At 36.0% G+C, this 15,464-nt stretch overlaps 2 protein-coding genes across 2 annotated transcripts; both read right to left on the minus strand.

Moving 5' to 3' along the window:
• Positions 1-581: 581 nt before the first annotated feature.
• Positions 582-7,125, minus strand: LOC110112199 (proteasome subunit alpha type-7). Its single transcript, XM_020844339.2, has 3 exons — positions 6,807-7,125; positions 6,303-6,717; positions 582-1,009 (listed from the first exon to the last, which is right to left on the minus strand). Exons 1-3 carry the CDS (start codon positions 6,977-6,979, stop codon positions 848-850), a joined length of 750 nt encoding a protein of 249 aa, XP_020699998.1. The 5' UTR covers positions 6,980-7,125; the 3' UTR covers positions 582-847.
• Positions 7,126-9,236: 2,111 nt separating this feature from the next.
• Positions 9,237-14,505, minus strand: LOC110112186 (protein EARLY-RESPONSIVE TO DEHYDRATION 7, chloroplastic). Its single transcript, XM_020844317.2, has 4 exons — positions 13,295-14,505; positions 11,830-11,996; positions 9,907-9,991; positions 9,237-9,645 (listed from the first exon to the last, which is right to left on the minus strand). Exons 1-4 carry the CDS (start codon positions 14,272-14,274, stop codon positions 9,450-9,452), a joined length of 1,428 nt encoding a protein of 475 aa, XP_020699976.1. The 5' UTR covers positions 14,275-14,505; the 3' UTR covers positions 9,237-9,449.
• Between the last annotated feature and the right edge of the window lie 959 nt (positions 14,506-15,464).

The following is a 15,464-nucleotide window of genomic DNA, read 5'->3' on the forward strand; positions in this document are numbered from 1 at the left end:
TAAACAAGAGCGAAACCAGCTATAATTTTTAGGAGGGATAAACTTATAAGTAAAAATGTAGAGATTTCGCAGATATGTCTAAAGTCCAAAGGGAAAGCACCCCCGGAATAAATTTTGGTTGTAAGAATATTTTGAATTCTCTTAACTATTTCTCTTTGTATTTGATTCATCGTTCTCTAACTATAACACGTCTACACAATGCGTTTAATTATACTGGGAGCAATTGCCTAAAAACCATAATAGCAAATCGGGCAATTGTAGAACAACCCTTGTAATAAAGATTAAAAAATAGATGACAGTGGATAAACTACCTAAAAAATTATATATAATTGCCCACACCCATATTTTAGATAGATCCGCCCCTGAGTATAAAATTTAAGATATATATTAAAAAAAAGTCTTCCATACTCTATTAAATAAATGTAAATATATCGGGCTTTCAACACGGGCTTCATTTGTGACGATTTTCTTATAGATTTTTAAAGTAATTTTTTACTACAAAAATTTCTAATTCACGAAATTTTTAGAAATTTTTTACTAAAAAGATAGTTTTAAAAACAGTAAGAAAGATGTTCCAAACATAGTCCTAATCTCAACTCTCAATAACTTCAACAAAGAAAATGTTTTATGCGGGATTACAGAAAAAACAAGTAAAAGCAGTATCTGCAAGTTTTTTATCTTCCAGTAATGTTAAAAATATTTGAAAGGCATCATACTTACAGGTCTGAATAGCCATTCTCCCCAAGAGTGAAGCTTTTCATTGTATGGAAAAAACAAACAAAAAGACTTGCGAGCAATATTGAGGTTTTCAGAATTGGAAGGAGAGTTGCTGTTCCATGCGATAAAATTAGGTTTCCTTTGAAGGCGCCTTCTTTGCAGCCTCGGCTGCAGCTTTCTCTGATTCAATCTCAGCAACAATTGCATCGATCTCAGACTCCTCAAGCTGGCGAAGACCATGTTCTTTTGTCATCACAGCAATCTCTATGTTCTTGCCCCCACTCTCAACGACCTGTATTAAATATAAATGAATTTGGATGGTTTTCGAGTTTTAAAATCTGAAAGAAAATTTGAGATAAGAACAGAGCAAAATACATTATAAATATTTAAGTCAGAAAGTATTCATATTATATGGTTCATGATTGCATTCAATAAGCTTCCAGGAGTGTAAAAAAATAAGACATGCAGGAGTGTAAAATCTTAGCTTGATAACTGTTAAATTACTTGGTTATTTAAGCAACAAGGAAAACTACGTCAATTGACTCATTCTATGAATATTGCTAATCAAGCATGTCTAATTAAGTGAGAGGTGTGTCTGCATCAAAATTCAAAATAACCAAATTGATGGGAATGTAATCTATACACAGTAAAAACAGCAAGAACGAAGAGAAAATTGCAGCAAAAATCGGCGAGAACATTTTTTTTATATCAGCACAACAAACCAAGATACAAGTTAATCTACTATTCGAGAGGTAGATCGGCTCTCCAAAAATTCTAGACGCTACTAGAAATAACTCCAAAACAAACTACAACAAACACAAATAATCTCCTCATCCTAACATAACCCAATTAACCCTAATATAAAAATTTCTAATTCCCTCCCAACAAAATCTGAATTCAACTCATCCCGTCTTTCCTTAAAATAAACTTTTTCTAATTTCCTCTCAAATCTGAATTCAAATAAACCATCTTTCCTTAAATAAACTTTCATAATTCCTTTTTAATTTTTGCCTCTACGAAAATGCTGCATTATAATTCGTCATAGGGAGGTTACGATTACAGTTGGATAACCAGCCTAGAGCTAAAAGACAACAAAAGCATCAATCAAAACAAAATCGAAGCTCGAAAAATCGGACTCATCTCTTTGGTGGAAAAAAACAAACCAAGAAACAAAACTGTTGCTCGTTTTCTATTCTTTCCCCAGCATTGTCTTCCACTCCATAGCAGAAAGGAGCTTACAATGCAATAACCTAAACAACCTGCTTTCAAATAACTAAAACCATGAGCAACTATTCTAGCTCATAATCCCCTCCCCCTGCCTCTGATTAATGCTGCAAAAGCTCACCCCCATCGCTGCATTGATTATAGCAGCCGAATAAGAAAATAGAACTTATAGTTCCCTCCAGTAAAAAATTAATGGCGGAGATAATTCCTTAAGTTCGAACTCCAAAATCAGGCGAACTGAAATCAATCATGCATGAAACTATTCTACGCATGTGAACCAAATGTAAATCTAGGAATCAAATGCAGCAGTTAAACTCCATCTGGACGATCAGACTGCTGCCACCTAGACCAAGAAAAACCCAAATTTAAAACATGCGCAAGCACAGATAAGTCGGAAGGAAAACTGCTAGACCTTAACACATGAATCATAAGACTGATAAAATGAAGTCAAATTAAACCTCAAACCATCAATAAAACAAACAAAACTAAAACCATTATTTAATTAAATAAGTTAAATTGTAAAATTAATCAAATGGATTAATCGAATTTAATGAAATCAAAGGCTTCAAACCAATTTACCAGGCATAACAAATCTAACTCAAATAAAGCCGACGATCAAATCAAATTAAAATGAAATAAAAAACAAAATATTAAATATTTAAATCATTGATTAGAATTAAGAAACCTGGAATCCAAGAACTGTAATAAAAAAATAAATAAAACTTCAACCAAAATCAAAATCAGAAAATAAATTTAAAATAAATAATTAAACAAACAAAATTAAAGATTAAAAAAAATAACAATTTAAGGAAGTAAACACATTTAATTCAACAAAACAGAATACAATATATAAATCATAAAAACTAACAATCAAAACCAAAGTCATAATCAAACAAATGTAATGGTTAATCAAACTTCAATCAAACCAAATAACATAAAAAAATAAAAGAATCGAAACATTTTATCAACTAAAATCAACACCATACAAATCCTTTCATAAGTTCAAATTCACTAAATCAAATTCAACAAATCAAAATTTAACAGATTGAATTGATCAAACAAATTAAATCAATTAACAAATATCAAACAAAGCAAAAAATTTAAATCGTATCAAATCAACTAATTCAAATTGAAGTTTATTAAATAAAATCAAAATTAAAATCAATAAATCAAATCATTTCAAAACAAAAAACATAAATCAAAATCAAAATCTATTAACCAAAAAAAAATTTAAATCATAAAACTGACTTCAACCATACATTAAACAAACTAAATCAATTAAACTAATCTTACAACAAATCATATAAAACCATGTCAAACAAATGGTACTAACACATTAAAATCAAACCAATGGAAACAATTGAATAAACCAATGCTAACCAGATTCAACAATTGAATAATAGAATTCACCTTAACTAGATTCAACACCTTGGCAACTCACAATGGAAGTGATGAGAAAGTTAAACAAAACCAGCCCAAAGTAGTTAAGAAAGGATGGTGACAAAGGTGATATTGAATGTCCATTTCACAAAATCTATTTACTACATCTAATTAGCTTAGGAACACCAAGAAGTTTGTACAATATCCTATTACAACCAATATAAACTACAAAGCTAACTTTTAGGATACTTATTTAAAAATTTGTGTATCCATGCACATCAATTGCTGAAAAAGAAAAATGTCAAAGAATCTTGAAAATATATTAAATTAGCACCCCTTGGAAGCTAACCAACTAATAGGAAATAAATACAAACAAAATCTACTAGGAGACATGAAAACAAGCATAAGATATGCGTAAAATATGATATGGCGCAAAATATACCAAACTTTTAAGAATTAAAACATGGAAAAGCTAATAAACATGTATGCATATTCATAATTAAAGTTGCATATATAATTGAGCCTACACAGCAAAATATTCCTCATTTATATTTTACTAACAACAAAACCCCATCAAACGCAAGTGAATAATTTATAGCCAATAATAAAGTGATAATGAGTCAATAGCTCATAACATGTACTAATAATATACACAGTTTAACACAAGATTATAATTGGCTTATGTGACTAACCATTTGTACACTTATTGTCATTATGATTATGTAACTTGCAGAAGCAATATCTTTTAAACCATGCAAAATCATGAACATCCAAGAAACTAAACCAATTTCTTGAAGTTATCAATGGTGATAAATAATATGGAAACCCACCCATGTCAATTAAACCAAATTGTATTGCTTACTATAAAAAAGGATGCATGAGCTTCATATCCAATTATCAAAATTGGCTAATGATGTGGAGAAAAGTGCACTCCTAAACCAAGCCTTATGGGCAATAGATCATAGATGTTACATAAATATAATTTAATTTTCATGTACAAAGGCTTGTCGAATATTCTACATTCTACATATTCATGACAAAATTTAGGGGGGTGGAGGGCATGTTGGTGGGGATTTGGGTGAAAGGCTTATGTCCACTTTATAGTGCACAACCCCCCCCCCCCCCCCCCCCCCCCCACACCACCACCCCCCCCCCCCCCCCCCCCCAAACTTCCTAACTTCTATCTATTCTTTCAACAATCTTAACAAACTTCCTAAGCAAGGATTTTTTACCAATATGAATCATAATTAAAGTTATTCCATATAGCGCCTGAGCAACATCTTTGTCAAAAAGACGGATGTGAGCCTTCAACCCCTACCGATGAGTCCCTAAATGACCAATGAATATTCAATTCTAATATAGGTCTTGAAACAAGGGTGGGGGCATATAGAACAAATAAGATGGTGAAAAGCTATTCAATTCCCCTCTCAGCTTCTTCAATCTTAACAAAGCATTGATTTGCTATAGCACATTACTCCAATGTGGATTTGTTTTATAGGGGTGTGGTGACTTAGGTGTACTTCAAAAAAACCATTATGTTTCTTAAAATGACGAATTACAGCCACTACAACTTGCACTAGATTTTTGCACAATATGATGAATAGTAAATTATGGAGCAAATGTATGATATATTAAGCATAACAATGTAAGCAAACTTTCAGGATCATGTTACTCTTTCAAAAATAGTGATAATATATGAAATCAGCTATATGTGTTCATGAAGGGATGAGATAGAGGAAGCCTAACAGGACATCTGTTGCACATTAAAGCAGCAAAATCATGTAATAGCCCATATTTCATAGTTCGATGGCAGAAATATGAGTCCTCACAATGAAGATAAATAGATTACAAAACACTCATCACAAAGGAATCTTTTTCTGAAAAATCATAAATCCTAGCAAATAAATGAGAAGCCTAGGCTATCAAGTTCCTTTTGATGTTGCTTCTAATAATACAATAGATATTCAAATTTCGAAGTTATGGATTTTTGTCCTATCATTCCATCAACTACCTTTCTCAAAGAATAAAAACCAATCTCCATCTTCTCACACACATATGAGTCTTTATTTGTCACCAAGATGATAAAAATTTCGCAACCTATGAACATTTGGCACATATATAAGCAAATCAATGGGAATCTTAGTGAGGCAAAATGACAGATAATATACCACTAGGGATGGTACCATTTCAATGATAAAAGAAAATATTTTCAAACATGACATAATAAATAACAAATTTCTTGGCATTATCGATCTTCCATCACAGCCTATTGAGGGATAAGCTATGTCATTCTTAAAGGAGAGAAATCTTCAAGGTTGAAACAATGAAATTCTTTATTATCAGAATCAGTATTATCATGTTCAATTACAAAATATGAGGAAAATCAACTAATGCTGAAGTACATAGATTTGATGGCCTTAATATCTCCTGTGAAAGCAAATTGGCTTCCACGCTAATGCTTACCAACCTCAAAAAGAAAAGTTTTCCGCTAAAATTTCCAGTTTAAAGATTATTCAAATAGTTTTATCATGTAAGTAACCATGACAGCAAAATGGAGGGAGACAGAGTCATCACACGCCACTTGACACTGTGGTTTAGCAGTAGAAATGAGGCAAAATGGCGTGCGAGGAGTAGTCTAGGAGAAATGGGAATATGCGCTCAGCAAAAGATACTTATCTGCTGCATCACTGACTGTGATGTAAGAGAAATCAAACACTCAAATACCTCCGCTGCAGCACTAACTGTGATGTAAGAGAAATCAAACACTCAAATACCCCGTGCATATATCGCATAAACTTTCCTAAAAATTAGTGCAACCTCTCCTACAAGATCATCTTTAATCTGCCGTAAATAAAACAAATTAGCGGTGCTCAAGGTTGTTCAAGTTTTACATACTCTTTTTCTGGCTTAAAAACTAAAGAACCATGGGAACTGAGTGATCAGGCAATGCAACTTTAACAGCGAGGAAAAAAACAACTAACCTCGAGCAGCGCCCGTATCGCCAGCTTGACTGTCTCCTGGCCCGACGTCTCTTTGTAGTTCTTCTCGAGGAACTCCCTCATGGAATTCGAGTTCCTCCCGGCAGCGTTGGCCTTCCACGCCGAGAAAGTCCCCGAAGGATCTGTCTGGTAAAGCGACGGCGCCCCGGTGTAGGGATCAAAGCCGACAATAAGGGTTGAGAGGCCAAAAGGCCTAACACCACCGCTCTGAGTGTACTTCTGCTGCAGGCCGGCGATGTATCGGGTGATGTACTCGACGGTCACGGGATCCTCGAGCGTGAGACGGTGGCTCTGGCATTCGATCCGGGCGCGATTGATCAGGACCCGCGCGTCAGCTTTGAGACCCGCGCAGGCTAGTGCGATGTGGCTGTCCAGGCTCGCGATCTTCTTCATGGTCCTGTAAAAACGAGCGACCAAGAGCAATGTTCGAGGTCCAGAAGAGGATGACAAGTAAAACCATAGAGGAATGGGAGATAGAAATGAAACCTGGAGTCCTGTAGCTTTGGCGTCGCCTTCTTCTCGACTCCAAGGACGATGGTGTCTGTGCCACGGACGCCAACGGCGGCGTTTCCCTTGCGGACGGCCTCGAGAGCGTACTCCACCTGGAAGAGATGCCCATCTGGTGAGAAAACGGTGATCGCGCGGTCGTAGCGTGCCATGGCGTCGTCTCAGAGCTCAACAGATCGCTAGGATTTTATGCTTTCTTTCTTCTGGTCTCTTCCAAATTGCACAACTCCCGCTTCCAACGTCGCGGCCAGTATATTGGGCGGCCGCCGGCCTGCTTGGTGAAGAAGCCAGAGACGTATGAGAGTGGAAAAATCTTATGAACGACGGGTGCTCCGTTTTTATGAGCCGAATGTTATTGAAGTCATTTGATTGGCTTCAAGATGCGTGATTTCCGTTATTTTAGCGGACGTGATTCGTGAGATAATCGTCATGCGGGGATCAATTGTAGGGTATGCTATAGTTTTCCATGTTGATAAATCTCATATTGATATATCGGTTAGAAATTTTGACTATCAATCTAAGGTTTTGAATTCTAAATTGTATATATATTATCTGTATGAATTTGTTTTAATTAGTTTAAATATTAAAAAAAATTAAATCACAGCTCAAAAAAAATTAATATAAATATTTAGCATTTAAATTTTATTATTAACCCACATCATACTTAAAGTTATAAATATTAATAAAAGTGTTTCAATGGATACTGTCATTTCTGCTATGTAGAAATTAAGAAACATCAACGAGTGCAACCTAGTGTTGCACTTTTGATCTAAGTTATACACATGCATGTATATAAGTTATAATTATCAAAATAAAGAGTTAAATTACATCATCATTAACTCAAAATATACTTACAAGATTAACAAAATTAAAACTCCATTTTGATCACCATAGGTGAACTCAGTATTAGGCTTAGTTTGGGACAGCCATCTTACTGCTTCTTAAAGTAGTTTTTTAGTATAAAAATTTTAATTTTTGTACTTAAAAATTACTTTAAGAAGCAATAAAAAAAGATGTCTCAAACGAAAACTAATATCTTACTCATTGGATGATATCGATTTATTGTAGAGCTTGAAATATTTAGAAGGATATTGATTTGATAGTGAGCTGTGGTTGACTGTCATTAGCTCCATAAACCATAATTCAACCAAAATCTCCTTAACAAGTTGATAATATTGAGTAAAAGCAATACAAGTATAATACTTTCCACACAAGGCACCTAACATAATACAGGTTTGTATTGAAAATTTGTATCATCATCTTTTAATAATTCCAATCATGTTTGTTATCTTAGATTTAACTCTTTTTCACTATAATATTACTTTTATAAGCTTCTTTTCGCATCAAAACTTTATTATTTTGTTGATTGGGCTACATTCTCAATTGTATTTATTACGTACGTCAATATCTTCATTTTATGTAGTTTTCCTATGTTTTGTCTATATTAATACAGTTGGATTGTATTCCTCTTCATTGATCTTTCCCATGACGACCATCTGCTGGCTCTAACAAAGTTTCGTCAATGAAACTTTGTGCAGCTTCCACCCTAAAAAGAGACTATTATAAACTTTAATCGTTGTTGTTTTCCATTAAACAGTTTTAGGATATGTCCAAGCATGAAGTATTTAAACAAATGGGAGATTTAGCACTCAAAAATTATTTTATTTATACATTTACCATCTAAATTTTACTATTTATTTAATATACAATTCCATTAACCCCATATTTCAAGCATATAACTACTGCTCCATTTGAGAAGAAATTATTCTGTGCAGAGACCGAACACAGAACGTCATCCGAAGACCAACCAGAATGCAACACATCAGCGGTATCGGGACGGGGTACCAAACGCAGGGTCAACGTGCCTCATTTTAATTGGTCTCCGAATGACATTCGGCGCCTGTACAGACTAATTTTTCATTTCGGGATAATTTTCCTATTGCTTTCTAAAACAATTTTTAAGTACAAAATTTTTTGAGCTGAAAAATTTTATACTAAAAAATTATTTTAGAAAATAATAAGAAAACTATTTCAAATGAATCTCAAGTAATCGAAAAATTATTAGGTGGACACCATCCTGGGATAAATCAGTATGCACCATGTCATCATTTTACGTTGTACCGGCGTTGTGTATCAATGTGACGTGACGCATCCTAATTCGCCTCCAAACTACTTGGTAACCGCACGTAATAATTTCTCCGCCTCACAAAAACAATGCAACTATTGCATTTTTGGAGAGAAGGTTACTGCAAGATCTCATTGGGTCAAGATCATAAACACAATTGATAGCTTATGCAATCCCAAAACTCTTGTCGACAACAAATCTAGATGAGATCTGGCCATTGAAGGGACAAGCAACCTTGATACGAAATCCTCAACAATGGAAAAGAATTGAGTAACAAAACAATCAGATCGGTGCAATCACTATCTTTCACAAATATTTATGATAGAATTTTCATCAACATTATTACAAAGAAACTTCACTACTTCAATCCACTCCACAGTACACCAAAATCCCAAACTAATAAAGAAGCTAAAATCTATACAATCCAACTTCATAGAATTCCATCTCTTCGCACGCATCGATTAAAGTAGCTTTGCAGGTAAACAAAGAAACTATTGTCATTTTTTGACTTGCTTACTAGCTTTCAACTCAGCAGCAGCTGATTTGGCAAATGACTTCGCTAAAGTCTTCGGTTTAACGGAATTCTTAGGATTAAGTGCTTTACGAATCTTAAATACAGCCAAAGCAGTTCCTAAGGCATGGCCAGCAGCGCCAAGCCCTTCATGTGTCATGTCCGCAGCCTGCTCTCCATATCTGCAACACCAACAGTACTAAATTAGCTATACATTATAAAAATTCAATTATCCATACAAATATAATTGTTGGAGTGCAACTTAAATTGTATCGATCTACTTAAGCTTTGTTTGGAATGACTTTATTACCGCTTCTTAAATTAATTTTTTAATATAAAAATTAAAATTTTCTACTAAAAAATTATTTTAAGCAGCAGTAAGAAAGTCATCCCTAACAAAACCTTAACTTCTGCTAGTTTCAGGTAAGAAATGCAAGCAATACCTGTGTGACACAACCCCTGTTGTCACAACTGACGATGTTTGCAACACATTCCTTCCAACCACTTCAACGGCATCAGAAACCTTACCTGAATGGATAGAGAGAATCAGCAAATTAGATAATATTTTCATTTTAAAACTAAGAAAACAAGATCAATATCCTAAAAGACAGTCAAAACAACAATGAGTAATGTATTTAAATTAAAAAATAGTAGAAAGTCTGGCCCAGTAAGAATAGGTACTAAGAGGTGCCAAGAAAGAGCTTAGGAACTTGAAAAATATTATGAAACTGATTAATAGAACACAAGCACCAATTACTAGTTTAAATATAATTCAATTGCACCAATTACTAGTTTAAATATAATTCAATTCCTCTCAAAGTTGCTTTAAATTTAGGCTCAGCGAGGACTGGACTAGGATGCAACAGGGAAGGCACTTCGGCTTTCTTTTGGGATGGCTTTTTTTGCTGCTTCTTAAAGTAGCTTTCTAGTACAAAAATTAAAAATTTTGTATTAGAAAGCCATTTTAAAAAGCAGTAAAAAACCGTCTCAAATGAAGCCTTCATAATCTAGAAAGAGTTGGGTTTTTGGTTTTACTTGCATGCCTAAAGATCCTCACATTCCACGTAAGAAAGAAAAATTGTACCAAACTAGCCAAAAGCAATATCATGGTAGCAAACATTCAACACCTGACAAGCGTTGCAATTGAGCAACCAGATCCTGAAGATTTAATAATTATTATATATAGTGATTACTTTAAAAACCAGAAAATTCAAGACACATTGAAGGATTGACTAAATAAAGTTCTCTAAATATAGAATCCTTCTTCTTTATTTCTAAAGCCTACATAACTACAAATGAGTTTTTGATTTCAATATATTTGGTGAGAAATATCAACTCCACAGAGTTTCATAAAATCAGAAGTGAAAAAGAAAATCATGATTCATGTTTCATCCTCTCAGCCTTTTTTTTTTCTTTTCCTTTTTTTAAATATTCTGTTAGACCGGCCCTAGCGAACCGGCCTAACCCCAACCAGCCTCTTTGAAGAGGCCGGTTCTTTGCTACAGGAGGAGGGTGGCGACATAAGGAGAGAGGAAGGAGTGGGGCCCACTAAGGATTCAAATTCAAAGAAATTGAAGGCAAAGGAGGGGCAGGCAAGGGCAAGGGAGTAATTTGGCTTTAAATAATTAATTGTATGCTTTAAGTATGGGATGAGGAATTAGGGTTAGGGTTATGCATGAATTGGAGTTAATTCCTTGGAGTTTTATTGGTGTCTTGGGCTCTAGATTCAAAATTTAGAGATTGAGAGACGATCCTTCTCTCGAATTGAGGATCAATTGTATCTTGTTTGGAGTTTATTTTGCTTTGTTTCTACTATTGCAATCAGTCTTCTTAAATCGATTTCCTCCGTCTTTTCTTGTTTTTCTATCTGTTTTGGCTAATTATTGCTAGGGTCGCTCTCAAACTCAAATATTTCCTCTTGGGTTACTTGCTAACTCAAGTATTACCTATCATATTCCTTCAAACCTTCAACCAAGTGGAGGTTGTAGTAAATTACAGAAAACAGGAAATCAGATCATGTACGAATGTTTTAGTTCTTTCAATCCCCGGCCTCTCACAATATATGTGCATATGTGGTACTAGTTTATGCATCAACTAAAAAACTAACGAAGTTTATGCATTAAGCATTAAATTTTAACAAAGTGATTTAAAATTTGGGGCTGAGAATTTCCTCAAATTCTACATGAAAATATAGCAAAAAGTACCATGACCATAAAATTCTAAAAAAGAATTCAAAATTCAAAGCGCTCAGTTTTTAATTTATAATTGACAGAACCTCATTTTTAAGAATTTATCTTATTAACCATAGAAAATGTGGAAATTCAGCAGCAAAAATAGGAAAAAGGCTATGTAAAATGACGACATACCAAATCCCTCTAGAGTAGCAAGAGCAATCTCCCCGGGAACAAGTCCAAAGAATTTCTTGCCTGCCTTTGAATTTACAATAGAACCCGTGACGAATCCAGATACCTTAACGACACCATTAAGAACTCCAGATACCACTTTCTCTGACATTTTTGTGACTGTCTTAACCCTGTCAAAATCACCACAAAACTATCAAATAATAAAAAAACATTAAATTTTCAGTTTACTAAAACATGCACACATGGGAGAGTATAAAACTAAAGCGAGACTGAAGTTGGGCCAAACATGCCAATGGTCTAATCCCTTTTAAACAAAAAATTTTCATTTAATAGGTGAAAGCCAATCACTTCGTATTTGAACACCAATACATATCCATTGTGAATTAAGCTCGGTTACTCTCAAGTGCATTAACAATCCCACTGCCATAGGAGAGCTTTCTGCATTGCCATCATGTCTATGACAGAAAGTCGCTACATCCAGCTCATAGAGGAAGCAATGACTCAGGCTAGCTACCTATGCCTTTCCTTTCTACATGAGGGAGGAAGATAAGAGCAAGAAGGCTAGGTCCCAACCTCTTCCACTAGAAATGGCTTCTTCTCTTAAGGCTTCTTGCCAGTAGTGATAAAAATCTTGCTTATCTATCTTGAGAAAGAGGATAGATAGAAAGATAACTAGATCAATGTCTTCGTCAGCTATAACCGAAGACAAGAGGACGACCAAAAAAGGCAGGACAAATGATAAGACGATGCATCATTGCGTCTTCTCGTTTGAATCTATATATAGGGACGCCTAAGAACTCCTTGGCGTTTTTCACTACTTTTAAGTTGAAAGAACCAATTTCATTAAGAAGAAAAAGCCAAGCCAGCCACTAAGCAAGCCAGGTTTTTGCGATAAAGTGCGATACTCTCTGATTCAATAGAGTCTAGTCGATGGAAGAATCAGATTTTGTTCTATGAATAGAAAGCAAAATGAATTGAGGGCGTTAGCAGGAGCTACATTCCGACGGTTAGGTGAAAGGGTTTAGGTGCAGCACAGTTCATTCAATCCAACAATAACATAAACTTGCTTGCTCTAGAATTTTCTTAACCATAACTGAGCACCACAAAGAACCTCAGGAGCCACAAATCATGTGAACCATTTGATCCTAGACAAATCATGGGCTCTTACACCATTAGTTGGAGAGTATGTAACCAAATGTGTATTTGAGTTGGTGATTAACCTAGCTTTCAACACAAATTCATATATCTTGTATTTCAGCATCAACATATTTGATATAGAACTAAACCTAATTCTCTTGAGTGTAATAACGGAAAAAAAACAGCCTACTGAGTAAAAGGTAACAAAATAATAAAAATAATGATTAGGAGAGGAGCATAACAAAATAACCATTGTATGGATAAAAACATACCAATTTAAACAAAATGCATTAATTAAATCCATTTAACCAAAGGAAAAAAAAAAACAAACCTTTTCATTCTTTTTAAAGCATCCTTGCTAACTTCCGTCGGCTGGGAGCAGGGGCTCGTTCGTCGCTTCATCATTTCCTCGCCCCACTTAAGCCTATCAACAGTAACATCCCCACACCACAAAATCCCTCTTATAAGCTGTCCAGATCCTTTAGCAATCGCCTTCGCAACTGATCCACTATAGTCCTCTACATTGGGGGCAAGCGTCGTCCAATAAATCTCTGATCTCTTCTCCATTAGCTCTCTCTTTGGCCCATCAGCCATAGCTTCTGCCGGAGTCACCTCTTTTGCCACTGACCCATCCAACACCGATGATGTCGCCTTACCCGGCAGCTTCTGCACAGAAAAGCTGCTATACGCTTCCAAAACTCCGTCTAACGTCATCAGCAAATCTTCCTGCCCCTTCGACGCAAAAGTTAATCCATAGTTCAGAACCCCCTCCGATTCATCCTCAGTGATCTCAGTCTTAGGGACGTGGAGTGAGAAGAAGTAGTGCGAGTCGTCGAGCTTGACAGAGGCTTCGTCCTGTGCGAGGGGCCACTGGACGCCAGAGTCGTCATGGTCATCTCCGGCGCCTACGCGGGCAAGGACGGCCACGATGCTCTCACCCTGAACGAGGCGAACAACGGCGAACTCACCGGAAGCAATTTCAACGCTTTGGTTGCGATCAATGAGGTGGAGTATGGCGCCAGGAATGCGAAGAAAGGTCTCCTCAACCGGCGGTGGTAGGGTGGGTGCGGCGGCGTCGGAGTCCTGGAAGAGATTGGCGAGATCCTTCATGTCGACGGTGGGGTAGAGGGACGAGGGTTTAGTATCCGAAGAAATGGAAGGAGACGGTTGCTCTAAAGAGGGGTAGAAGGAAGAGGGCGAGCTATTGGAATTGGATTTAGGATTTGAGAGGAAAGCAGAGTCGATCTCAGGATTGGAGTCGAGTACTTTAGGGTAGAGTGGTTGTTGTTTCGCTTGATTCTGAGAAGACATTGAAGAATTGCAATGGTGTGCAAATTGAGTGACGTTACTGGATTCCTATATAAATGTTGAAGGGATGCGATTAAAGCCCGATGAGGCTTCGAGTGTAAGAAAAAAAATGGAGATTTGGGGGAGATGGAAGGGAGAAGACGAGGCGGTGACGCGCTACGTGTCGCTTGGCAGGCGGAGGCGGGTAAAGTAACTGCCAGCAGTAGTACAGATATCGGCCACGTACAGGACGCGTAGTATCCGAAAACTATTTAAATGGCATGATGGGAAACGATTGAGGCCTGAGGGAATACCACGGAAAATAAATATGGAAGAAAATTACCCTTTTAACCTCACATTTGTCTTGCGGAATAATTTCTTTAAAAAAAAAAAATTACAAGCACACCAATTTATATTATGTACCCATCGTTTAACTTGATTGTTGGGTGAGTATGGTTGGAACTCTCTAATTCATGTTTGATTTTTCTCGAGCACCAATGTCTTTTAAGTTGGGCTCAATCAAGTGCGGACCATGAGATTTCTGAGGTGGGTGTTTTTTCTAAATCAACCGATGATTAGTCACACCGCCAAGTGTTTTTTCGGAATAATTTCTTAAAATTTTAATATTTTATGTTTATCACTCATAAATAATTTAAATATTAAATATGTCACTTTTATATTTCATTCCTATCACCCATGACATTCTATAAACTTTAATATTTCATTTCTTGCACTTATATTGATCGATAGTGTTGACCTCGATTTTGCCTAGACCCGGGGCCTGGAGAGTTGACTTGGTCAAATTGACCAAGCCAGACCCCAAGACCCTCTCCAATGGGTTCAGTGAGTCGAGTCGAGTCTGTTAAGCCTGAACTTGGACCCTGGGTCAACCTGGTTGACTTAACCTGGTTGACCAAGTCAACCAGGATTGACCATTTAACCCCTTTAGGCCCCAAATCAATTTAAATCCAATCTAAACCTACTCATGGCTCGAACCCTCATATTCCTTGGTCTACTTGACTGGTTTGACCAAGTCAAGCTTTGACTTGGTCAAATCTAGCCATTAATAGGCTAAATTAACCTATTAAAGCCCAATTAGAGCCCATTCATTGCTCTAATCAATGCCAATTGAATCCCCAACGTTTTTAAACTCTAAATCCCGCCCAAATCACTTGATCTAGCCTGGTGATGGACGGTGGATCGAATCGTGGCCG

This window comes from Dendrobium catenatum, unplaced genomic scaffold (assembly GCF_001605985.2).
Source record: "Dendrobium catenatum unplaced genomic scaffold, ASM160598v2 fragScaff_scaffold_178, whole genome shotgun sequence".
Taxonomy (NCBI): Eukaryota; Viridiplantae; Streptophyta; class Magnoliopsida; order Asparagales; family Orchidaceae; genus Dendrobium; species Dendrobium catenatum.

What these genes read in the sequence shown, in the direction of transcription:
- LOC110112199 (XM_020844339.2), bottom strand. Translation starts at nt 6,979, where the DNA reads ATGGCACGCTACGACCGCGCGATCACCGTTTTCTCACCAGATGGGCAT. An exon ending in CCAAAGCTACAGGACTCCAG is followed by an intron (nt 6,718 to 6,806) that starts GTTTCATTTCTA and finishes TCGTTTTTACAG; the next exon opens with GACCATGAAGAAGATCGCGA. An exon ending in CGATACGGGCGCTGCTCGAG is followed by an intron (nt 1,010 to 6,302) that starts GTTAGTTGTTTT and finishes TATTTAATACAG; the next exon opens with GTCGTTGAGAGTGGGGGCAA.
- LOC110112186 (XM_020844317.2), bottom strand. Translation starts at nt 14,274, where the DNA reads ATGTCTTCTCAGAATCAAGCGAAACAACAACCACTCTACCCTAAAGTA. An exon ending in GCTTTAAAAAGAATGAAAAG is followed by an intron (nt 11,997 to 13,294) that starts GTTTGTTTTTTT and finishes TGATTTTGACAG; the next exon opens with GGTTAAGACAGTCACAAAAA. An exon ending in ACAGGGGTTGTGTCACACAG is followed by an intron (nt 9,646 to 9,906) that starts GTATTGCTTGCA and finishes TTGGTGTTGCAG; the next exon opens with ATATGGAGAGCAGGCTGCGG.